General features: G+C 32.2%; 3 protein-coding genes across 6 annotated transcripts; 2 read left to right on the forward strand and 1 right to left on the reverse strand.

Moving 5' to 3' along the window:
- Positions 1-75: 75 nt before the first annotated feature.
- LOC11433631 (BTB/POZ domain-containing protein At3g08570) lies at positions 76-3,531 on the reverse strand. Its single transcript, XM_024771251.2, has 4 exons — positions 3,161-3,531; positions 2,762-2,828; positions 1,264-2,427; positions 76-1,081 (listed from the first exon to the last, which is right to left on the reverse strand). Exons 1-4 carry the CDS (start codon positions 3,325-3,327, stop codon positions 557-559), a joined length of 1,923 nt encoding a protein of 640 aa, XP_024627019.1. The 5' UTR covers positions 3,328-3,531; the 3' UTR covers positions 76-556.
- Positions 3,532-6,269: 2,738 nt separating this feature from the next.
- On the forward strand, positions 6,270-10,133 carry LOC11430066 (probable acetyltransferase TAP2). The gene is made up of 7 exons (XM_003623595.4): positions 6,270-6,497; positions 6,594-6,654; positions 7,306-7,489; positions 7,914-8,013; positions 8,149-8,249; positions 9,434-9,527; positions 9,623-10,133. The coding sequence occupies exons 1-7, from the start codon at positions 6,377-6,379 to the stop codon at positions 9,697-9,699; spliced, it is 738 nt and encodes a 245-aa protein (XP_003623643.1). The 5' UTR covers positions 6,270-6,376; the 3' UTR covers positions 9,700-10,133.
- Positions 10,134-16,545: 6,412 nt separating this feature from the next.
- On the forward strand, positions 16,546-25,758 carry LOC11432570 (probable LRR receptor-like serine/threonine-protein kinase At1g06840). Of its 4 annotated transcripts, none has more exons than XM_039827547.1 (21): positions 16,546-16,661; positions 17,075-17,179; positions 17,628-17,778; positions 17,882-17,953; positions 18,063-18,134; positions 18,817-18,960; positions 19,052-19,123; positions 19,261-19,332; positions 19,857-19,931; positions 20,335-20,403; positions 20,513-20,581; positions 20,684-20,752; positions 20,940-21,026; positions 21,186-21,254; positions 21,460-21,971; positions 22,612-22,770; positions 22,859-23,142; positions 23,704-23,755; positions 24,049-24,308; positions 24,552-24,686; positions 25,154-25,758. In XM_039827547.1, the coding sequence occupies exons 2-21, from the start codon at positions 17,086-17,088 to the stop codon at positions 25,523-25,525; spliced, it is 2,889 nt and encodes a 962-aa protein (XP_039683481.1). In that variant the 5' UTR covers positions 16,546-16,661; positions 17,075-17,085; the 3' UTR covers positions 25,526-25,758. The 4 variants fall into 4 exon arrangements, with proteins under 4 accessions (XP_039683481.1, XP_003623645.2, XP_039683482.1 ...); XM_003623597.4 differs by lacking the exon at positions 16,546-16,661 and adding an exon at positions 16,708-16,867; XM_039827548.1 differs by lacking the exon at positions 16,546-16,661 and adding an exon at positions 16,957-16,978.
- Positions 25,759-26,948: the final 1,190 nt, after the last annotated feature.

The following is a 26,948-nucleotide window of genomic DNA, read 5'->3' on the forward strand; positions in this document are numbered from 1 at the left end:
ACCAAACAGATTTGTGAAGCATGTTGCATGCCAATTATGTGCCAAAGTGATTTTTGGCAGAATGGTCTAAGATAATTACTGATCGCATCATTCGCTTCCGCGACTCAAACTAAGATTTGTATTGCTGTCTGGGAAGTTAAGGAAATTTAAATGCACGGCGAGCCATTTCTGAGTATTTTGTTGCATATTACATTTTTCTTTCCTAGCAACATAAGGAGCAAGTTTGACAAATACATTGTATCATTTTGAGGGCGCCAATAGAAAGGAATGGAGGTGTTATGCCTCTGCGACTAGGCCATGCTCCGCAACTTGTAATGTAATGTTTCATGATGCTTCCTGTTGGCAGCCACTGCGGCAAGCAGTGTCTCTGTGCATCTGGAATCGTCTGAGATTGCAGGGACTATGAAGAGTGGTAACATTCAAGTTCAATTGTGAAACTAAGAACCAAAGATGAAGAGAAACATTTGACCAACTCATTTACACATCGTGATGGTCACCTGAAAAGGTAGAAATAATAGCGGGTGCTGTGAAAACTTCTAACTAAGAAGAGCAATACCTATGAGAGAGAATATCTCCTACTCCTGCCATTTTTCCCCTCTGTTCCCCGAGACTTCCTACTTGCTTTTTGGCGCTTTCCTCCACCTTGACTGCTAAAATTTGCAATTCTTCCTATCCCCTTAGAAAGTGAGGTAAAGAAAGTTTTTCCATTTTCTGCTTTATCAATCATGCCTTGTTTCATGAACATTTGCTCCTTCTCCAACTCACTCAGCCTCACCCTCAATCTTGAAATCTCCAGCTTCAATTCTCGATTCTCTCTCCGCAGTGATGCGTAGTTGTCCCTAGGAGACATGGCTGCACTCGGAACACCGCTACTCATTCTCTGTGATAGCAGCCCATCTCCTGAACTCCCCGACACGGCATTTTTCAAGCGCAACTGCTCAAAATACAAGACTTGTACCACCATCTGCAGTGGAAGCCTGTCATTCTGTGCAGCATGGTTGCATGCTTCTTGTGACAGCTTCTGACAGTCTATAAATTTGCAAAGTTTCTTGCATTCTTGTTCTGTTAATGCTGTATGGGCCTGAACAGAGGGAAAGAGGTGCATTGTCAACATGAAGTAGGAAAAGTGAATAAGAATAACAAACAGGAACAACTGATTAGTTTTGTATGTGTAACTGTTGCATGATTGAGAATATGGTTCGACAATGAAGTGCCTAAATATTGGAATCAGGGAAATATCTTATCTAGAGTAAAAAAAATTACCTTCAAATAAATGTCAATGGCTCTATAAAGACCATCATCAATGACACGAGCATAATCAGGAAGTATCTCAATCAATGCGATGAATTTCTGTAGACTTAAGCAAGGATCAGGAGCAATTTCTGCTAAAAAAGCATCAATAAGCTGACCTACTTTTAGCAGAGAACCATGCCCATTAGAACCAATCCCATCGGATTCATATCCGTAGTCTTCCGCTTCTTCCTCTTCAATCCGCTGCAAGAAATTCTCTAGTAGCCTGTGAACTGTATCCACGTCAAACAAGGAGTCTCCACTCTGCAGAGATGGTATAAGAAGATCATCAAGTGAAACCATTTCCAACCTTAATGATATCCTTCTTTCAAGCTCAAGCCTACATGGAATGGTGGCACCTAACATGATAGCCATCTTTAACATGCCAAACAAGAAAGTCAGGGGAATAATGGAAGAGATTTTGTCTGTTGGCATGAGGTTGACAATAGTTTCAACAATTGCCCTCTGGTCCTTTTCTATAGTGGTTGGACTTGAATTTGTCCTTGATTGATTCCATAATTGACACTTTCCAATACCCTTCAGTGACGTTTGAGCATAATGCATCAGTGAAGCAATAATATTGTCTGATCTAACCCCCATTCTTCCCATGGCACATATAACTCTCTGGTAGAAATCGATACGCAGTATCGAGAGATCTTCAATCCACCATGCTACGCACTCATCCTTTATTTCCTTAGATTCACCATCACAGTGTAATTTAGATAAACCAGAAACTAATTGCTCCTTGCAAGCATTCATTGCAATAGCTTCCACAGATCCTTTTGCGATTTCTATCTCCTCCACCATATTTAGAGGTAACATTTCACAGGTAGATAGAACTTCCACTGACCTCTGAAGATTTTGAAAGACAATCTCACTCAGATAAATATCTGTTCTTGAGATGAGGTTTTGATCCCGGTATTCTTCTGTCATTTCTAGGTACTCGGCTGCACAACGTAGTCGGGCAACATTAAATGTTGTTATCTCGAAATTCATACCATAACAGAACTTCATCGCAAGTTCAAATGTCTGGTGTCCTCCTGGAAAATTGGGAAGCTCCAAATTTGAAACACTTGAACCCTTGTTGGCTTCAGCAACCATCTTCCGAATCTTTCCACTTAGGGTAACCAAGGGAAACTACATGATGAACCATTGCAACAAATTAGCTTTGAATTCAAAGTAACTTTTGTTTCTTACAAAATTTAGGGCAGTATCTGAATAGTCTTGAGATGATTAGTGCAGCTAATATGTGTATTCAAAAGATGGAAGACATTAACTTTGTTCTTTGATAATTCAAAGTAGGCATCACTAATGGGTAAATAGTTAATGTTAACATACTTATGGATTCTAAGACATACAATTACATCTCAATTCATGGAAATCCAAAGCCATAATAACCAAATTTATCATATAAAACTTACAGTTTAATATGACTAATACAACAGGGTTAAGAATGTTGAAATATTTTTACCTTGTGAAGCAGAAATGACTCCCCATCAACAACAATTGTAATGTCACCAGCAACATCAGCAAAAATCCTGCCATGAAGAAGAAAAAACTGATTTCACAATGAACACAAAAGCTCATCAAGAAAAACAACATGCATTTATATTTGATAAAAAGTTCCTTTTGAAGCTAGCTAACCAAGTTATCAAATGTACAAACTACAAACAGAAGTAAGACAGAACTTGAATAAAATTAACTCTTATAAAAAAGCACATAAGTTACATGTTTAACCTACTATAAAACGAAGTAAAGAAAGACAAGACTCTCATATAATACAGAACAAGACACATAATATAGTAAAAAAAGAACCAATTAAGAAGCAAAAAGATAAATAAGAGGTAATTTAGCTTTATTGCTGAAGTACCTAGTAGTGTAAGAGTTGCAAAATTTAGGAGTAGTGGTAGTAGAAGAGTGCTTGGAAGAAGAGAGTGAGTTTTCAGAAACCATATTTGTTTTTTCTTCCTTTCTATCCGTTAGAAAGAGTGAGAGAAAAAGAAGCTCCTCCTCCTTGTGTCTGAGGTGTGTCTGCATGTGTATGTTAAATGTTTCAGTAAAAGCAACACAAACTGTAGCCTATAGCTATGGATGATTACACTATCATCCAATAATGTGTACGGTTGATTGCAGGTTCAAGAATATTTTGAAATAAACACCCTAAAAGACGCTCAACACATAGCAATCAATTATTCACAAATGCCATATACACTAACACAACTTTTTCTTTTCATTTTCATAACATGGCAAGGCCTGTGTGTGTAGTCTTCTTTTGCTTTTTGGCTGCTTTTGTTTCTTCCCTTTATTATAAATTTATAAATATAACACTCTTATCACTATCACTATACACTATATATTGTATTGTATAGTGAGTATATGCTTTATATTCAAACGTGATATATAACTGTCACTATTGGCCTTTTGGGACGTTACAAAAGACTGATTAGTGCAAATATGCAATGGTAAAATGTGCAAATAGGAGTGTACATACATGTATCACTCACTATGCTTTATTGGGTTTGGATTTTGAAATGGCCAAAACCAAATGCTGGAATTATGGCTTCAATAATATTCATTACTCAAACAGTTACACAATAGGTTATTAATAGCATGATTTGCTAATTCAAATCAAAATTTGCAGCTGTACTAAAATTTAAATAAAAGAATTTTATGCAAGTTACTACTATTACCATGCAGTAATGTGGCTATGAATCCTCAAGTTACTTAGTCGGTTGAAATTGAAAGATGTGATAATCCAAACAAGAGCAGAAAAAGGAAAAGAGTTGGTTTGGTTCAAAAGAGAAAAAGTGGTCTAAGGACATCTGACATGGATTGTTGGATCGATGCAATGCAACTGAGTTGACACGGAACTCAATAAAGATGCAATTATTAGAGACAGCACCACTGCACACTCCTGCCTTCTTATGCTTTTTCCCATTTTTTTTTTTTATTACACCACGTTTTTTTTACTAAAAATATTAATTGGAAAATGTTATCTAATGTCCAAGAGATAAATTAATGAAACAAATATAAAATAAATATGAATTTATTTTAAATGAGAGACCAAAAGTGAAGATGGAAAAATTTTGAGGAAGTAAAAGTTGAAGAAAATTTTCAGACGGGTTGAAACGAAAAGTTTACATATTTATAGGGATCAAAACATATTTAACCCTATATAATAAAGGCAAGATTACACAATTCGTCTATTAACTTAATTTTATACAACAATTTTATTCTTTATCTTTTTTTTCGTCCCGATTTAATTCTTTATGTTATAAAATGTCTACAAAGTTATCCTTTTTTTTTATCAAAAAATAATCAAAAACTCCAAAATTTTTTTATCAAAATCATAAAAAAAAATCCAAATCTTTATCATGTAAACTAAGAAACTTAAATTCCATTGAAAAAATCTCATTAAAAATGATAAGATATTGTCATTTTATAACATATAAGACTAAATCGGAATCAAAAAACTAATGAACGAAAATGTTACCTGAAATTAAGTTAAAGGATGAATTATGTAATTTTGCCTATTATCAATGTTTTGGGCTTAATGTGTGAAAAAAATTGGATAATATTCTAGTGTGAGTCATAGCCACACTAAACCATACGGTGAATCCGCCCCTTCGTGTCCATCTCTTCGAACGGAATCTAGAAGATCCAAACTCTCCCTTATCTCATATAAGAGGCCAAGATAAATGGTCAAGATCATATCCACATTTTTTAAAACAAATTAATACATTCACTTATGAGAAAGATAGACACAAATATAAATGATATTAGTGCGACCTATTTTTTAATGTTTTAAAAAATAATCTCATAAAAAATGAAGATAATTCCAACTCTCCCCAATCTTTAATATGAGGCACAAACAAACCCGCAAAGTGAAAAATTAATTTTGCACGTGGGTGCTGGATTGTACAATGGTGTGAAAGGGACTGGCTCTAAATTTGGACTGCAATCTGATTTATTTTTTTCTGCATTTTTTTTTTAAGAAAACCTTATGGTTGTATTCTATCAGGAAAATGATATTTAGTACGGGAGTTTTAAGTACGAATATTTACATACGTGTGTGTTAGTCTTTTTTTTTGCTAGAAATGCGTGTTAGTCTCTCAAGTCATTACGCCACCAACTATTTCATAAACTCCAAATTTCTGTTAAGACAACTTCATTGACATCAACTCATGGCCGATACCGTCACCGAAAAAGCAAACCCGACTCTAGCGATTGCTTGATTTTTGGAGTTATACTTCGTTCTCACATCACTAACTCATCTGACACCGTCACCGGAAAAGTGAACTCACCGTCATTGTTGGACACACCTCTTCAACTTTTATATGGGTTCTGCTTCAATCTCGCGACGATGCTGATTTTTTCCCGTGGCGGCAATCGATAACAAAGACTATTGTGTTTAGTTGTTACACGTGTAGAAAGGAAAATGATTATTCGTCTATAGAAAAAGGGTTAAATATATGTTTGGTTTCTATAAATATGTCAACTTTTTGTTTTAGTCCATCTAAAATTTTTCTTAGATTTTTAGTTCCTCGAAAGTTTTCCATCTTCACTTTTGGTCCTTTAATTTAAGTAAACTCATATGTAGAATTCTTAATTTTGAATAAAAGTTTGCAGAAAAATTTATAATATTATATGAATCTCTCTCCTCAAAAAATTAGAATTTTTTAACGAAAGATGAATTAAATATGAAATTTTATATTTATGGTGGATAAAAATTCATATTTCATTTATATTTTGTTAAAAAATTGTATTTTTTTGGAGTGATTTTTACAAAATACACATTTCTGCACAATATCATTAAAAAAAATATAAAAATTAACTTTAAAATTGAAACTAAAAGTAATGATTAAAAATATTATAGAGACTAAAATTTAAATGAAAATTTTAGAAAGATTAAAACAAAAAAGTTAATATATCCGTAGGAACAAAAATGTGGCAAATAACGAAGACACACACATCCATTTGATACCACTTATCAAGTGAAGTGAAGTGAAGTGGTATTTCTGATACAATACAAGACAGTGTTTGGTTTGGGTGGACATAGTCACTTACTTACGTATCATCATCCAAAATGCTAACCCTCAATCTCAATTCCCTTTCTTCAACTCTTCCCTTTCATCTCAATTATCCACTCTTTACTCAAACGCAACTATTACTTCCTGCTAATCTTAATTACCCTTTTGCTAATACACGTAAAAAAACTCTCTTTCTCACTCCATTCTTCCATGGTTTTGTTAATTTATCATTATTATTTATTTATTTATGCTTTGCTTTCTCTTTTGTTTCAGCTTCCAGAAAGTTGAGGATTTTTCAGCTCAAGGCTGGATTTTGGGAGTCAATTAAATCTGGGTATCTTTCTAATTTTATTATCCATTCTCAAAATTAAATTGAATTCAAAGGGGCATTAGATATTAATTTCACAAGAAATTCAACCACTTTGTTTGTGCAATTTGTTAGCATGTAGAATGAAATAATTAACTGCTTTGGAGGTGTTGTTAATTAACTTGCATGTGTGGTTTTTATGTTTTCATTTCATGTGTCATATTGTAGCTTTGGGAGCTACAATTTTTACAAATTTCATACATAAAATCTTTTCATATGATTATGTTCCTATCTCTTGAGAACAATCGTTTTCCAAACTTTACTTACATTCTGGTCGAACTCCGGATTGGCAGGGAACCGGAGGGTTAAGCCCAAAAAAATATGATTATGTTCCTTATTGTTGAAATCTAAGACTGCCACCGATAAAAAAAAATTGTCAAGACAACCTGTGGTTTATGACATTCACATGTTACGATTAGTGTGTCTCTTTTCGTTGTTTCCCTTTGGGGGATACAATTTTTACTTTTTTATACGTATAGGATGTTTTCATTTGATTATGTTCCTTGTTGCTGAAATCTAAGACTGCTGAGACAATTTGTGGTGTATGACATTCCCATGTTATGATTATTAGTGTATCTCCTTATTTTGAGAATGCCCTTGACGTGTTTCTCCTTTCAGGTTGATGAAGAATAACACCACACAGGTCATCGATCCAGAGTTAACAGAAGAAGAAGACGAAGAACCTCTACCTCAAGAGTTTGTGCTTGTTGAAAAGACTGAACCTGATGGAACAATTGAGAAAATATTATTCTCTTCGGGTGGAGATCTTGATGTTTATGATCTTCAAGCCCTCTGTGACAAGGTGTGTATCTAATATGTTTTTATGATGTATATTGATGTTTTTGTTGAAACTGCAAGACCATGATTTTGTGTATGCTAGTTTTCAAATCACTTTTCAGACACAAAACCATGCAAGTGCACTCAATTCATATTTGAGGTACTTGTGCGACCACATTGAGAACTTATTTCTTAGTATCTATATTAATCAAGATCTTTATCATTATTTTAGTTCCGTAGCAACATTAAGAACTCAATGTATCATTAATCCTCACAAAAATTTCCTTCAGTATAGTTTACTCAAAAACTTTCAGCACCTGCGTTTTTTAACATTGTAATTTACAGATTCAATGTATCATGTATTATCACTAAAACTTGAGTACTAAATTCAAAATTGCTTATTATATGAAACTCGTCCTTGGTTACTAAATAGTTCATATCCTTAACAGGTAGGGTGGCCTCGTAGGCCATTATCGAAATTAGCTGCTGCTTTGAAAAATAGCTATATGGTGGCCTCTCTGTATTCTATAAGAAAGTCACCAGGGTCAGGTAATAATAATATGACATCTTACCGTGTCTTGTGATTAAGTTAATTCGTTGGATGGTTAAGCTTTTTGTTTAATTTGTAGCTGTCTAAACCTATTTGATGAATATCTTAGTGTACTTGGTGAAGTTATTTGACAGAGGGGAATGAACAAAAGATATTAATTGGCATGGCCCGTGCTACATCAGACCATGCCTTCAATGCCACAATTTGGGATGTCCTAGTTGATCCAGGCTACCAGGTACTTTGTCGATCAAACATAGATTTTGAATACAAACTCAAGTGGAAGTTAATGAAAGAGTTTGCTTCTAAAACTAGAATCAAGTTCATGAACATCTAGTTTTTTAATTTTTTTCCTACTGTATTATTCTTGCTAAATACTAGATTAGAAATGAATTGACGGTGATGCAACATGATCAGATCTCTGTGTTGATTATCTTGCACGCTATTGCTCTCATATGTACCCGAAAAGTGCAATATTTTTTTAACGGTTTCATGGTTCTGGTCCATATGGCAAACAAATGACTAACAAGTCTTAGGATCATGTGAGAACTTTTGGAGTAACACTTGCTTTAGGAGATGACCACCATATGTCATTTGCTATGAAGCATGGACTCCGACACGTACACCTGACACGATACTGACACGGACATGTCGACACCGTTAATGTAAAAAATACAGGACACCGACACCGCTACATGTATGTTAATTTATTTATAGGTGGTCTAAAATGAAAATCAAAGTACGTACATAAGCATCTTACTTGAGCAGTTTATTTAATTAGAACAAGTTCTAAAACAAGATATCATAGTATTTGACTTTTATTTATACATCTACTATCAGAAAAGCTAAAAATGTTATAATCAACTTTAATGTCTATAACCCCCTAATTGACCATCATTTCTCAACTCTTGTATCTACGACGTGTGGAAGCAAGAGAGAAAAAAATGTTTCAGATATTTGTCTGAGTTGTCCGACACGGCTTGTATGAGTGTCATATAGGTGCCGGACACCGTTCCTAGGAGTGTCGATGTAAAGAAGAAAACAAATTTATTTAGGACACCGGTCTTAGTTGTCTGACACGTGTCGTACGAGTGTCATATGAGTGTCGGACACCACGACATGCCTAGTCGTAGTCCTAGCGGTGTCTGTGCTTCATAATTTGAACCACTCTACTTGATGTCCTTTAGACCCCCCACACCCCCACTTAGGGAAAGCTAAATGTTTCATGCTCCAATCTGTGATTATATAATATATCGTATGAATTTGAAAAACACATCAGGTATTTTTGGATTCAGGGATACTGCCAAATTACTTTTATCTTTTATGCTTAAGTGCCTCCTTGAGTCCTGTTCCAATGTAAGCATAGATTATGGCTTCATATACACTTGAGTTCTGCTTATTGATGTTGTTTTGATTGTATAGGGCCAAGGTCTTGGTAAAGCTCTTGTAGAGAAACTCATTCGAGCTCTTCTGCAAAGGGACATTGGTAATATTACTTTGTTCGCAGATAGTAAAGGTATAACAATATTGACAAACTTTTCTTGAATTTTCATACGCTTATGTAAAATAGAAATTGGAGTTTAACTAATTGTTATAGTATTTTGAATGCAGTCGTGGAATTTTATCGCAATTTAGGGTTTGAGGCTGACCCAGAGGGCATAAAAGGCATGTTCTGGTACCCAAATTGATAAGGAAGTTTTCTTTTATGCTTTTTTACATTTTGTAACACTGCAACCTGAAGTATACAAGGTTATAGCTGTGACAAGTTTGTAGTATGAAAGTATAAAGATTGGACATCATGCTGTAATTACTATGTTAGGTTGTAGCAAAATATTCTTTCCCCCCAAAGTTTTATTACTTTTTCAAACAGATAATGGTGAGGCTTTGGTTAAAGAACCAGTGTTATTTTCTACTCTTTTTTTTTTAATAAAATTTTTGTCATCTTGGATGAATGGTTGTATAAGTGTGTAAGAGGAGTATAGGTTTATCAAGTATCCTGAAATGAGCGAGCATTCATCTCATGGTTTGGGCGAGTATGGGTCCAATGTTTTTGGTCCTTTGTTGTAGTCTCCAAGTGTTAGTATTATTTTATAGATAAATTGTTAGCGGTTATTTTGTTTAATGGATGAGAAAATTGTTACCACAAGAGATTAAACTTTGATCTTTGTAGCTTCCGAATGTTTTTCTCATATTAACTATCATCACAGTACATTTACTATCAATACAAAATTGTGTTTTACACATCCGAAATAATTTTGTGGGTGAGAAAATTTCATCTTAAGAGCTAGTAAACTTGGATAGATTTTTCAAAATAAACAAAGTTTGATAGAAAGCAACATTTGGACCGATGCTGTTAACGTCGGTAAACATAAGATATTAACTTAAAGCAAACTCAATGGACCAAATTGATCAAAACAATTTACTTTTCATTTGACAAAATCAAATCAATTAATTAAGAGAACAATTTTTTTTAAAAAAAAAAAAAAAAAAAACTTAGATGTCAATGATTTTGATATATACTGTAGTTGTTATATATCTAATCCCTGATTACCTAACTCCTTGTTGTGGTATTCTACTTATTCTTCTCCTATGCAAAATTCCACTCCAGTTCCAACACCTACAGTGCAGTCGTAAGTCAAAATTTCTTCATTGAAAAATGTCAGGAATTAACACATGCAAATACTATAATTCTTCTTGAATAAAGCCTTGATATATACAACTTAATTAAAAACTAATTAGTTTTTGGTCGTAATAATATATTTTGTTTAAGTCATAAAAGTGTCTTTTGAAGAACATGGTCACCCATGAGGAAATCTTAGTTTGAACACATGAAGATTCTGTCTCCCATTAATCTGAATTTTCTAGCAAAAATGAAGTAATCCATATGCACATAAAGTCATCAAGGAAGTGAAAGTCAATTAACGATATACACATTATGATGTGCACATTTTTGTTACGTATATTCTCCAGAATTTTCTTATCAGTTTAATAAACTAACCGTTTCTATCAAAAATTAGCAAGGTAATTAAGTCATATCTCATGTTCCTCTAAAAAAATAAGTCATATCTCATGTTAGTGCAACTTTATTATATCAATTAATGAGATTAATGGCTCATTTGTTTAAAATTATTAAAAAAAAATATTTGATGTTTTATTTTGAGTCATGATATATATCAACAACCTAGAAATACTAGTTGTCAAAATAGTTGTTGCAATATAGATGTTCAATTTTTTCTTTTTTTTTTATGTTACCCTCCAGTGGAGCTCATTAGCCACTTGAGCCTAGTTACTTGATTTATATATTTGATGTTTTAATTATGTTTGTTTGTAATTTTTTTTTAAATAATTTAAAAATTATTTTTAGAGGTTTTTAAGAATATTATGTTATTTTTTATTTGTTTGAAATTCTAAAAAGAGAAATTGTATTTTACTCTCTTCTACTAAAAATGATTTATTAAAAAGCTCATAAAAAACTTCTTATTTTCAGCATAAAAATCAATTTTTTAAAAAGGTTGCACACAAACGTAACTTAAACATTTAAGTTTTTTTTTTTTTTTAGAATCTTAAGTAAACATGCCCTAATTTGGTTGCACCGATCAATCAATGATGATGATGATGATTTGTTGATAATGCAAAACTTTTTTTTTTTTTACATTGTGCGAGCATGTTTGGCCCTTCTTATTTTCCATTTCTCTTCTACTTCTAAGGAGAAGTAGGGCCAAACATAATTTTAATAAAGTTCTTAATAATAGAAGTATCTTTTTTTTAAGGAAGTAAATCAAATAAAGTAATGCTTTTTTAAGTAATGCTTATTTAAATATGAATTTTATACTACTCCGAATTATAAATTTAATTATAATTGACATTTAAATTATAAAAAAACGAATCTATGTTTTTTAAATCGTGATTCAAAATTAGTATATATTATAAAAATATTTATTTATGTTAAAATATATTAAAGTGTAGTGTATATTTAATTATTAAGGGAAGAGGTTGAAATTCAAGCATCTCACAAGGGAGGGGAGTATCAAATTTACTTTTTAAGGGAGAGGAGTGTATATTTTAACATAAGAGGGGAGGGGAGTGTAATTCAAGCATCTTTGAGGGAAGGGGAGGAGAGTGTAATTTACTCTTTTTTTAATAGATGATGAATTATGTTTCTAACAAAGGATTATTTTCCAAACTCACTCCAAAGAAGATAGACCAATATTATCAATTTCCTTTCCCTATACGTCAATTCCATTCAATCCAAGCAAAAAGGTCTGAGACTAAAGAACTTGCTCAAATGTTCTTCTTGAATGACTCTGAACCAAAACTCATTGGTATATTCACAATCACTCAAGGGGTGTTTGTTTCAAGGTTAAAAATGACATTTCTAGGAATACATGGTTAGAGAATGATTGTATCCATGTTTGTTATGAGGATGAGAAAAAATATTCGTGGGTATAAAGGTTCGTGGGACTTCTGTAACTTCCATTATTCTCATGTAAAGAGGTGGAAATGTGCATTCCCATAATATTCTGCATAGATTTAAAAAAAAATATTGTAACTTCCAATTTTCTTAAGACCGTCAAGTGATTTGCCAAACACTTTCTTTAACACCTATGAATCAAATTTTCATATTTTCATTTCCAGATATGCTATTCCTGTGAATAATTTGTGTTTCCCTAAAACAAACGCCCCCTTAAAATGTGTAAAATCGCTTATGTCACTTCCAAATAATAATATATGAGTTTATTACGCATCTTCTTACTTTTTCTTCGTTTCTAAAAAGACATGTAATAATAATGAGTTTATGCTGTTTGTAAAAAAAAAAATGAGTTTATTACAAATTTATGTTTAAATATTTGTTTTATTTACCATCTCCGTGCATTGCAGGTACTATAAGTACTTAAATAGTCCAAGTCTTTTTGTACCCGAACCTTTGCAGTCAAGTAAATAATAATTGGATTTTTTCATGTTGTTTAAATTTATATATGTTAAGAAGTTCGTGAGTTTGTATGCATCGAAACTTATACATTTTGTATTAAACATATAATATTTTAACAATCAATTACTGTTTTTCAATAAAAAAATTATCATTTTTAGTTATTTTAACATTTGCAATATTACACACGTTGAACAAACTTTAAATAATTAAATGGAAGTTTAGTGTTATCTAATTCAGTCGGCCATGGCCTATATCAAAACTCGAAAGTGACATTGAAAAAAATACAAGACAAACATCATACCAGATTTACATAAATATATGCTGTTCACATTTTGCTTAATTATATTATTAGTCAATGCCTTTCCCTTTCCACTTCGAAGTTTGGTCGAATAGTTATAACCATCGCTACGAACAAATATATTTTTACACGAGTAAAAATAAATTGAAATAATTAAAGAGAATGTCAATAAGGGCTAACTTAATTCAATTCATATATACACTTTTAATAAAAATTTACTTACAGAGAATGTCTCTTTCAATTGAGGTGATAGATAAAATATCAAGTTGTAAATTCGATATACTACTCCCTCCGTCCCTTAATAAGCGACACAGTTGATCCAATTACGCATACTAATGCGTAATTTTGAGTTTAAATATCTTGAATAATATATTGGAAAAAATTATGAAAATTTGATTTTTTGAAAATACTCATCGAGACGAATCTAACGACATCTTATATGATTTTATTTATCTTTATATATTAATAAAAAAATATGATCAAAGTAAATTAGATTAAAATTATATATTTTCAAACATGTTATTTATTGCGGGGAGTAATAAATAGAGGAGGAGTACATCATCACAAGTACAACTTGAAGTACTGGACGGTTTCATAGTGACACAACTTGAAGTGAATGAGATGAGGCTCCACATGTCGAAAGTAACATTTAAAAGAAATCTGAAATTAAACTATACTCCATCATGCTATAGCTTTTTGACATTACATGAGTTGAGTTGTTCACATTTTACATAAATCAATATACTATGTCCCCTCAAAAAGTTTGGTCTTTATTGGTAAGTAATCATTCTAATTTCTAATTAACCACGTGATTCCATACAAAAGTTCTGATCACATTACACGTCATTCTAATTTAACTACATTGATTCCATGGAAAAAGTTCTTATCATATTACACCATGGTTATTAATTAAATAGTTACTCTATCCATAATAATTGAGTAAATTGTAAAAAAAATATTGTCTCAAAAAAATTGATTCATTTCACTTTTCAATACAATATCAATTACTTTTTTTTTTCTTTCAATTATAACTCTAATTAATACTACTTTCACAACTCCCAATTTAAATTATACTTCGCATTATGATAAGGAGGAATGCACCAATAATTGATAAGGGTACTCAAAATCATTTTTCTTTCTCTTTTCATTATACATTTTTTCTTAATAAGTGTGAAATGAGTTAAGAGCTCAATTAAAATGGGACGGAGGGAGTAGTTTTTTAGAGGATTTAGGAATTTATATGAATATGATCTGAGTCAATATAAAAGTCAACATTTTCATATCAATCTAGCAAATCGACAAATCACGAATCTATCAAAATAGGAATGAATTCGATAAAAATCACAAGTTCAATGAAGGAAGACCCAGCATAAACGAAGTTGGTATACTATCATGGAATAAAATATAAATAAAAATGAAAGTTGAAAAGTTGATGTATGTAGACTTACTTTCTTAATCAGATACATCAATTCTTTAACTATCCATTTTACTTATATTTCATTCTGGAGAGAGAATATGTTGAGTCGCAAACATGTTTTCTCTATATACATAAATAGTGGGGGAGTCTACCTATTAACTTGTTCAAACTTCCACAGTCGCATCGAGGAAACATTTATTTATGTTTTGGATTTAGTTGACTTTTTTAGACAAAAAATACATGTAAACATTTACTAAGTATGATCTTAATTATGTTAAATGAATTCCACATCAATGTTATCTAATACTTTGATGGGAGAAGGTTTGTGGAAGCAAAATGGAGCTATAGTGCATGTGATTAATGTTTATGGTCCATGTGACTTCCATAGTAAGAAAGAGTATTGGTTACAAATTAGCTACATAATTGAGGAAAATTTGGGGTGTTGTTCTGTGTGGTGATTTCAATTCAATACGTAATGAAGGGGAACATAAAGGAGTGGGTGAAGTTTCAAGTGGAGGATATAAATTGTTTTTATGATTTTATTGGTGATGAATAATTGGTGGATTTACCATAAATTTGTAGTAGGTTTTACTTGAATTCAGTTAGATGTAGTGTGCATGAATATATTAAATTGATTCATTTTGTATGAAAAATCACCGAGGAAATTGAGATTCTTGTTTGCAATGGGCTCTAGATAGAGGTTTGTCTAATAATTGGCAATTATGGTTTTTGATATTAAGGGAGAATTGAGGATCACATCCGTTTATAATGTTGAACTATTGGTCAAAATATGATGATTATCTTGAGGTTGTCCATGATCATTAGAGCTTTATTAGGTGAGTGAAATATGAAACTTTAAAAATTTGGGGGAGCAAATTAAAAGAGTGGAGCGGATCTTATTATACTGGATTTAAAGGTGCATTCAGATTATAAAATCTGGAGTTTGTTTTTCGGATTATAAAATCTGAACACCTCTATACACCCTCTTTGTGCTAAAAAAAATTATGGGAAAAATTTGTTTGGATTATATAATCATAATTGTATGAGCACAAAGACTGAATTTGTTTGTGATAGGGATAACCAATTTAAGAACCATACTAACCATCCTAGTGCTCAAATGTGTTCCTTGTATTTCAAGTCTTGGAAATGCATATTTTTAGTTGAAAAATAAAAATAAAAAACCGGTTTTCAGACAATTGTGCAGGTTTCCTTCGAAACTTGTCCAAAAAAAATTATGAAGGATCAAGGCTTCCATAGAAATAACATCTTACGTGATTCCGCCCCTCAAAATCCAAATTTCTAGCCTTTATACACATTTTCCCCCCTTTTTCTTCATATTCTCAGAAAAATTGCATTAGTTTTATTTGAATTTTAGATTTTTTAAGTGGTATTTTTTATTTTATTTGATAGGTTTCGACAGTTTTTACTTTGTCTTTTTAGAACAGAAGTTGCAACAATTGATATGGGAGAAGGTTTTGATCGTTCCTTATATATACACACACATTTCATATTATATAATCCAAATGAAACAGTTTAGATTATATAATTCAAATAGAAAATGAAAATTTTAAAAATACGAGAAGTGTGTATAATAAAAAAAGAAAATCTCTTAAGTTTATTCTCCAACAAGAAAGAAACTATATCCAATTCATAAACCGTATTAATATGCTTGTGTCCAAATTTGTGTCATAAAAAAAAAAAAAAACATTTCCCTCATCCTAAGTAAGGTGGACTTCTAACCAAAGAAAAAAGTCTAAGATGGAAAAAAAATACTGACACATATGCACATGATTGTTTAGGTAAACTTTCCATATTTAACATGAGTAGGTGGTGGAGGTGCTCACAAGAGTTAAGAGAATAGTAACAAAATATGAAATTAAAAAGGCTGCTTGCTTCTTTCCAAAATGGCGTGTTTGACAATTTACAAAGTTTGATAAACCATTACCAAACCAACCATGACAGTGCCATCTCTTATACTCATTTGCTGACTTTTTTTTATTTCTTGGTACAAAATCATTTTCTTACTTTAATAATTAAATAAAATACAACAGGGTCGGTCAATATTATATTATATGCTTGTCATGAATTAATCATTAGTATATAATATGTGAATCATGGTTTAAGAGAATTATTTAGCTAATAAGTTCCTCACGGACTCTCTATTTTTGACTTTGGATTTTCATCTCATTCATCATAAGCTACCTTCTCTTGGTTAGACTTTTTTTCTCCTTAGTTTCTTTCATTATTATTTTATTTAACAACTGTTATATACCTGTGTTAATTGTGTTTTCACTGTAACTCATTCAATTTTTGTTCTGAATTGTATGATATATACATATGTATATAACTGAAAATTGTTTCTTATAATGTTTCAATGCTTCTTATAGTATTCATGTGTTTTATTTGGTTGATTTCTAGGGAATATTGTCATGTGGGCTCTAAGAGTTCATGGATATGTCTTTGCTGTTTCATTTTGTTTCATTACCCTCATGGCTGCTTCACAAAAAACAGATCCTTCAGAAGGTAAATTTGTTACAAATTATAATATTCTGAATTTTTCTGTTTCATTTAGTTTTTTCTGTTCTGTGATTTTATTGTTCAAGATTTAAATTTCAGTTCAAGTTGAAAAAGGTTTTCACAACCCTCGCTGTTGTAGAGAATCGCGGTCAAATGCAGCTCAATTGCAGTCATAGAGACATCAACAATCTTAGTTTATGTTTGGTTTCACTTTTGGAGGAGACAAAATTGACTTTGACATGTTTGAAAGTTCTCTACTTAGAATTGATTTTAATTTTAATTAAAGCTAGGATTCGGAGCTTTTGATTCTAGAATTGGTTTTTAGCCTAAATTTATAGGTCAATTCACTTTTTCATGTCATATTTGTTTTCTCTTCTGCTTCCATGTAATTTGATTTGGTATTTGAAGTTTTTAAACTCAAACAATACTTATTCTAATTTTGGTATGTATGCAGTAAAAGCATTGATAGACATCAAAAAGAGTTTGGTTGATCCCATGAACAAACTGAGGAACTGGAATAAGGGTGACCCATGTGCAACAAACTGGACTGGAGTTTGGTGTTTTGATAAGAAGGGCGATGATGGTTACTTCCATATCCGCGAGCTGTATGTCTTTTTTGTCCTTCTGTTTTCTTTTTGCTCGTGTTTCAGTTCAATAATCAATTTTACATAGGTTTCTAAATTTTTTTGTTATTGAATTTTACTTTAGCTACCTGATGACTTTGAATCTCTCGGGAACTCTATCACCTCAGCTTGGTTCGCTCTCCCATCTTGTGATAATGTGAGTTTTATCATTTTCTAAAATGTTTCTGAACACAAATGTATGTATCAGAAGGATAAATGGTAACGTGTTCTACCAAGCTAATATCTTCATTGTTTTATGCTTGAAGGGATTTCATGTGGAACAATCTGACAGGCACAATACCAAAGGAAATTGGACAAATTACATCATTGAGACTCTTGTAAGAACTTTACCAAAGAAGATGAATTATTAGTATTGATCCTCATCAAATTTTGTTTTAAGGTGGTGTTGTCTGTCCTACTTGATACTGTCTCTTTGTTTCAAAAGAAGGATCTTAATCTGGACATATGCTAAACATATCCTTATGTTTTTATAAATACACTTATTTTATTTCTTTGTGACATAAGTTTGAAGTAGAATTGGCTGAACATACAAGGAAATAGTGTTTTCATATATAATATCCAGCTTGAACAACCCATTTACTAATCCGTCAATTGTTACACTAAGTTTACTTTCGTCGGTACTTTACCATCCAACATTAATCTCTGTTTGGATTGAGTTTGACTTGTTTCAGCTTATCTACTGACGTCAGCTCTTGTGAGATTGTTTGAGAAAGCTTATGGAAACAGCTTATGACATGTCCATAAACTGTTTTAAACTTATTTCCATAAGCTCTTCATGATAGCTTAGGAAACAGCTTATTGCATTTATATAATAATAGTTTGACTTTATTTTAGCTTTTGATATAGAAATAGCTTATACATAAACAATTATAGCATAAACACTTAATTAAGGTGTTTATCCAAACAGTGAATTGTTATAGATGTCTCATACAACATTGCAAGTCTTACAGCTACTGTTGTAAGATGAATTGTTATAATTCTGACATATTTTCCATGCAGGCTCTTGAATGGAAATAAATTATCTGGTAGTTTACCAGATGAGCTTGGCAACCTTAAAAATTTAACTAGACTCCAACTAGATGAAAACCAATTGTCGGGTCCTGTGCCAAAATCATTTGCTAACTTGCTCAATGTTAGACACCTGTAAGTGGACCTCTAAACCAAATGCATCGTCAACAAACACCGAGTTGGATTTCTTACATGTACTTTATCTGCTTCATTTTTATCTATGCAGCCACATGAACAACAACTCATTCAGTGGTCAACTTCCACACGAACTTTCAAATCTACCCAACCTTATGCATTTGTGAGTATTGAAGCCAGTTTTTAACATTTTCTTTATTATGGATTAAAACTTTAGCGTTGCATCCTAGGATGCATCTTCAAATTGACCTTTTTTTTTGCAAGTTTTAACTGTGTTCGCTTGTTGACATGACTTTGCAGGCTTTTGGACAACAATAACTTAACTGGACATCTTCCACCAGAATTCTCCAAGTTGCGCGGTTTGGCAATACTGTATGTTATGCTCCACGCTGTCTAGAGTAGCATGCGATAGCTTCTTCAGAATTTTAAGTTATATTAAGTTATTGATTGACATGCATCTGCTTGATTTATGGTGGAGGTTTAGTGAACATGTTAATGTTATACTCTGGTATAATGAGTCAGACCCCTATTGACATTTTGCTTTCATATTTTTTAATCATTTTTGTCAAATGTCAATAATCATATTTGTAGCCTTTATATTTTGTTTTACCATTGTTAATGATTCTTTGATCATGTAATGCAATAGTCAACTGCATGACTCTTATAAATGATTAATCTTTTTGTGGTTTGGAAAGTTGAATCTCATTTCTTGCTTTACTTCGGCAATAAAATATTTGTAGTCTTTGATGCACTCAACTAATTAAGAATTTTGCTAGTATACTCTACAACCATTTTGCATGTCTGTCTGTATATATGGTCTTGTGTGTACTTAAGCTTGGCCACAACAGGGATTTTGGTATAGTCTGTGATTTTCATACTTTCTTGTTTCCTTGCAGCCAACTTGATAATAATAATTTCAGCGGGAATGGAATTCCGTCTACCTATGAAAATCTACCGAGGCTAGTAAAACTGTAAGTACTCTTGTTTGCCTACATGTCCTTTTTTCTTTTTCTGTTTCTCATTAAACATAGGACGTTACAAAAATTTGATGACTATTATTTAGCCATAAACTAGGTCAAAATGTTATAAATGGCCTCCAAATCGATTTCCTCCATGTGTTCTCTCCTTAAACCCTTCAAAAATTTGTGTTTTGACATAGAATGTGGAGTACTTGTTTTTCCATGATTCATGGCCAAAAAGCATTCATGTAAAGGTGTTCTTTAAAAATATTTAAAAAAGGTGTTTGTTAGGCTACATTTGAGGCTCAAGTAGGATTTGAACTAAGAAAACCATACTGTCAAATTTCGGACACTGAATTGAAGAACATAGATCGATTTTTCTTCCTTGAGCTAATGTTTCCTTTGTATTTAACAGGAGTCTAAGAAATTGCAGTCTGCAAGGAGCTCTTCCTGATTTCAGTTTAATACCAAGACTTACATATTTGTATGTTGAAGTATATCTTGTGGCTTTGTTTTATACTGTGTGTGATGATAATGAAATCATTTACTTCTGTTTTGGATACAAACTCATTTGTGATTGCTTAATGTTTTAGGGATTTAAGCTGGAATCAGTTCACTGGACCTATACCATTAACGAAACTTGCAGAAAATATGACAACTGTGTATGTAAATAGCCAATTTTATTTATATACTTTGCATCTATATTGAACCTAGTTTATGTATCTTCATCAGAATATTTATATAGTATTTGTTTGCTATTGCAGTGATCTGTCCCATAACAAACTCAATGGATCAATTCCTCGAGGCATAGTATATCCTCATCTTCAAAGATTGTGAGAATACTCATCAACTTGTATTTCACAAAATATTTCTTTAATCATTACATAATCATATCTTAAAATTTCTAAATAAATTTCTATTTATGAGAAGCAAGTTTCCATTTCGAATCTAGCGAGACTTTTAGTCTGGTGAAGTTCTTCACTTATTGGGTTAATGTTTTGTTTTCTCTGTCAAACACAGGCAACTAGAGAACAATTTACTGACTGGGTCCTTCCCTGCTACCATATGGCAGAACCTATCCTTCAGTGGGAAGGCGAAACTTATAATGTAACTTCTTAATCTGAGTACATCAACCTTAAGGAATATTTATTTTTTGCATCCAACTAATATATTTTGACAAGAGGCTCACTCTTGTAAAATAATGGAGTGCATTTTGATTTATGTTGTTTCCAAAGTAAATTATGTGTGTTTGTTCCATCATTGCAGTGATGTTCATAACAACTTGCTCTCTGACGTTTTCGGAGATCTGAATCCCCCAGTAAATGTTACCTTAAGGTACTCCAATTAATATTTTCAGTAATATATTCCACGCAACCATATGATCAGATTCTTTCTCTACAGTTCAATTTATGTTCATAGTATTGAGTATTTCTCACTCATTATATTTAATTTTTATTGTCAGGATTATACTATCATTAGTTTTTATACGTTTGGTGTTACATCAATATCTTATCGTTTTTTTTTTCTTTTTTCCATAAAGGCTTTTCGGCAATCCTGTTTGCAATAAGTCCAACATACAAAGAATTGGTCAATATTGTGTTCATGAAGGACGTGTATCAGATGAAGAATTTAAAAATTCAACCACTGTCTGCCCCATTCAAGGCTGTCCAACAGACAATTTCTTTGAATATGCACCACCGTCCTCACTTTCATGTTATTGCGCAGCACCTCTAAGAATTGGATATAGACTTAAAAGTCCAAGTTTTTCTTACTTTCCTCCCTATGTAAACAGTTTTGAATCATACATAGCTGATTCCTTACACTTAAAATCCTATCAGTTATCAATAGATTCTTACGAATGGGAAGAGGGACCTCGTCTTAGAATGTATTTAAAATTTTTTCCTTCATTTAATGATTCTAACTCTCACGAATTCAATATAAGTGAGGTCCTTCGGATTAGTGGCCTCTTTACATCATGGCGATTCCCTCGCACGGATTTCTTTGGGCCATATGAACTCCTGAATGTCACTCTTCTGGGACCTTATGCAAATAGTAAGTTTCTCAATCTCAACATTTTATTGTTAGTATATGCTCTCATTTGACCTTGGCGCAACTGGTAAAGTTGTTGTCATTTGACCGAAAGGTCACGGGTTCAAGTCCTGGAAACAGCCTCTTGTGTAAAAAACAGGGTAAGGTTGCGTAAAATACACCAAATGGTGGGACCCCTTCCCGGGCCCTGCATATGCGGTAGCTTCAGTGCACCGGGTTGCCCTTTTTGCACTCTCATTTAATGGACCATTGCTTAACTTAGATGTTGACAATTGGAAGTTTGATTTTACCAGAGAGATGTTGCTTGAAAGTTGAAGGCATCAATCTTTAGTTCTTTAATGGTGTATGCCTTATTTTTTGTGACATTTTATTCACATACAAAGAAACATGGGTTGTAAACTAAAAAGATGAGGGCATTTGTCCATTTAAGTCCAAACTAATCCTCACAGTAAAAAATGAAGTGTAAAAAACACCAGAAATATTTTCATCTACAAAAGATAAATGTGAATGTAGAAATAGTTTTCCATTAATGTTGAGGAGTCAGATAGCTAGTGTAAATTTTAATATTAATGTTTAGTTTATATAATGTATTCCCTTTATTGAGTTTCGTTTCTCTGATATAACTTTCATTTTATTGTTATAGTAATTATTCATACAGTGGACGGAAAGAAAAAAACAGGCATAATAGTTGCTATTATATTAGGAGCTGTTGCTAGTGTTTTAGCAATATCTGCAATAATCATGCTCCTACTTTTTAGAAGAAATTCGAAATACAAGCACTTGATTTCCAGGAAGCGTATGTGTAAGTATTTTAATGCTTTTTTGGATAATGTCTATTTGATTGATTTTCTAAGAAAGAAATTTATTTGAATGGCTATTTCTTTTTGCAGCCTCTAGTGTATGTATCAAAGTAGATGGTGTGAAATCATTCACTTTGAAAGAGTTGACTCATGCTACTAACAAATTTGATATCACAACTAAAGTCGGTGAAGGAGGTTATGGAAGTGTCTATAAGGGCATTTTATCTGATGAAACATTCGTTGCCGTTAAGAGAGCAGGAGAAAATTCATTGCAAGGACAAAAAGAGTTCCTGACTGAGATTGAGCTTTTATCAAGGTTACATCATCGAAATCTTGTCTCACTAGTGGGCTACTGTAACGAAGAAGGAGAGCAGGTATATAACCTATAGCTACGCTTATCTTATGTATATTATCTTGCACCTAATTTAATTATATTGAAGAATTTAAAATAAAATGTGAAAAGAAACTTGTTCTACTATGCATAATTATTAAACAATTCCATACAGGATAAACATTCATCTAACGATAAGTCATAGATTTTAACAAAATATAAAACACTTGCGCATCCTATTTGAATGTGTTTGGAAATCTGGTGGAGAGACCTCGAATATATGCACATCTTTTCCTTTTGTTTATTCAAGCCTTTTCCTGTGCTCGTTCTTTCTGTTGATCTGGTTTGGTGTGTCTGTTCTGTTAAGCTCATATGTGAGTTAAGCTTATAGCTAATCAAAGGCAATGAATATGTCACTGTATGTAAAAGTTATGTCTATTTGGACTGTAGTTCTTTTCTTGAATCTTTCTATTATTTTAATATTATTGAATTAATCTTATCTTTGGAACTCAAATATGTAATCTTAGGTTAGACATATGTTTTGTCGTATTGCTTGATAGTTTACCATAATATTATCTCATATATACTATTTTTCTTGGTTCAGATGCTGGTTTATGAATTCATGCCTAATGGCACCTTAAGGGAATGGATTTCTGGTAAGGAATCATCGGTATTGAAATTAGAAATGTCTTCTATTTTAAGTTTAAATATATATCGGCTCCTTTATGTTGGTTGTGGATATGAACTCTTTTCGGTTTTCATATTCTTGTTCTCTGCTCTCAATTTTAAGTTTTTTTTGCCAAAATATTGTTTATTCTCATGCAAAGTTGAATATATCCTTCATTAATGTTTTATGCTTGATATGCATTTACCAAGACATTTGCATCATGATTTTAAATTTGCTATGTTGTAGATGACACATAAACTAATCAATACCGTAATCTGGCAGGTAAAAGTAAAAAATGCAAGGAAGGCCTAAGTTTTTTCATGAGATTACGGATTGCAATGGGTGCATCCAAAGGCATACTATATCTGCATACAGAGGCTAACCCTCCTATATACCACAGAGATATTAAAGCCAGTAACATACTGCTAGACTTGAAGTTTACAGCAAAAGTGGCTGATTTTGGATTGTCACGACTTATACCATACTCCGATGAAGAGGGAACTGTACCTAAATATGTGTCCACAGTTGTGAAGGGAACACCGGTAAGTTTGCTAAAGAAAATTTAGGAATGATTTCAATTCTAATATTGAAGACTTGAATTTATATTGCTGGTTCCTAATAGTATGAATAATTGATTTAGTTCCTGAAATTGTAGTTATCAAACAATTTGGTTCTTCCCCTAAAAAAAAAAAACCAGTTTGGTTCTTGATGAAATTAACGATATTTTGAAACGATCATTGAAATGCTCGATCGAATATACTAACTATTTTGTAACTTTGCTGCAGGGTTACCTGGATCCAGAATATATGATGACTCATAAGTTAACTGATAAAAGTGATGTATACAGCCTAGGAATTGTGTTTTTGGAGCTATTGACGGGCATGCATCCAATATCACGAGGGAAAAATATTGTCCGCGAGGTACATTTTTTATTTTTACATATTTTTTTCCTTATTATAAGATAATAACTATATCATTAAAAACATTGGATGATAAAACTTCCGCTAACATCCGTTGTGATTTGGGTTCAAGCTCATAAATCTCAAGTTGGTAGGTTATGCATAATTCCATTGCAAATTCACAGGGAGGTTGGCTATTCTTGTGTAACCTTACATGGGGTGTGCTTCCCCTAATCTAAATTTTTATCTATAAAAAAGGTTACAGTTGTATTCTTATATATGTCTAAAAGTATACGAAAATAGTCCTCGAAATTGAAAACCTTTGATTATATTAGTTCTTTTAGATCGGTCAATTTAGTCCTTGAAAATTGTCTCGCAAGGTAAGTTGACATCGTGCAACAATACTCTTTATTTTCCTACCATGTTGAAAGAAATACTACTGTTTAAACATACTCTTATATAAATTATGCTACATAATTTTGTGGCAGGTTAATCTGGCTTGTCAAGCTGGCTTGATAGATTCCATTATAGACGATAGAATGGGCGAATATCCATCCGAATGCTTAGACAAGTTCTTAGCTCTAGCCCTCAGTTGCTGTCATGACCATCCAGAGGAGAGACCATCAATGTTAGATGTGGTGAGGGAATTGGAAGACATTATTGCCTTGTTACCTGAAACTGAAATTAGTTTATCATCAGACATTTCTTTAGATAATTCTGGTAAAATGGCACCCTCATCTTCATCATCAACACAAACATCAGGATTCATTACGACAAGAAAGGACCAACAACACATGTCCTCATATGTGTCAGGAAGTGATCTTGTCAGCGATGTCATTCCTACTATCGTTCCTCGCTGAGGCCTTATAGTTATTAGTTTCCCTCACATCTTCCAAAAAGAATGTAGTTATACCAAATTAAGTATACATTTTTTGATAATACCAAAGATAGAGAGTTTATAGGGAGATAGTTGCTGTTTCCCATCCTACACGGGACTTTGTAAATTTTGTATTTATGTAAACAAATTTGCTGACAAAAAGAAGAAAAAGAACATTATCTATCATAGGTAAATGATACATATTTTTAATGATCATTTTATTCAATTTCTTTAGTTCACTCTCAATCTCATACTGCATCCTTCTTTTTTACCAATAACACTAATACTCTTTATGGTGACACTTTGGGGATAAAGTAAGGTGATGATTGAACCATAAAATGGTTGGGAGGGATGATCTATAAGGTGGTCACCCAGCTGAATTATAATTGCGATGGATAATATTTGTAGTGATAAAGTCTATCAAGGCTATAACCATTTTATTCGGTTTGTTTTATTTTGTGTGTAGTGACAAAGTGACAATCATCACCTAAAATTTACATGCACAATTTAGGTTTTAAATTCGAATATGGATAAAGACATTCAATCTAACATTATTGGCATTTACGAATTGAGCTAGAAACGTCTATTTTGTTCACTTAACTCCAGTTTATTTTTATTGGAATGAAGTTAATTTGATTTGTTTTAAAAAAAAAAAATAGGAACCAAATGTATGAGGCTCCAAGAAGAACAAGTGAAAAATTAATTGGTAGAACACCACCCAATTTTTAACTGAACCTTTTCCTTTTTTTTTTATATTTTTTTTTTTAAGAAAACCCTTGATTTTAGTAATTTAAAAAGTATCCATGATATTCTCGTGAGCTTTTAGCTTAGTTGGTAGGGATATTGCATATTATATGCAGGGGTCGGGGTTCGAACCACAGATACTCCACGTCTTCACAATTAAATTGTGTAAGCTCTAGCCACGAGACTACTTGACAAAAAAAAAGTATCCATGATTATAAATACTCCCCTTTCTCCTCTAGAATATAATATATTATTTTTGTTTAATGATAATATCATTCTTTTGTTTTTTGCAACAATGGTAATATCATTCTTAAAATAATTTAAAATTAACATAATATTTATCTTTATCGAAATAATTTATTCCATTAACTAAATTACTTGATAAAAAAAATTATTCTAATGAAAAATATAATTAATTTTTTACTAGTCATATTAAAAGCAATTACAAATACATACTTACATGACTGGTACAATGAATTCGTATTGGATGATAATGTAAAACTATTTTACACCGTCGTTCGTGCATATTCAAATTAATACATGCTCTACATATATTTGAACACAATTTAGATGGTCATTAATATTTGAAAACCTGATAAATTATGGTTAAAGACGAGGATGCATTGTCGTGACTGAAATTGTTGAAAATCTCGACCGTAATA

This window comes from Medicago truncatula, chromosome 7, assembly GCF_003473485.1.
Source record: "Medicago truncatula cultivar Jemalong A17 chromosome 7, MtrunA17r5.0-ANR, whole genome shotgun sequence".
NCBI classification, from domain to species: Eukaryota; Viridiplantae; Streptophyta; class Magnoliopsida; order Fabales; family Fabaceae; genus Medicago; species Medicago truncatula.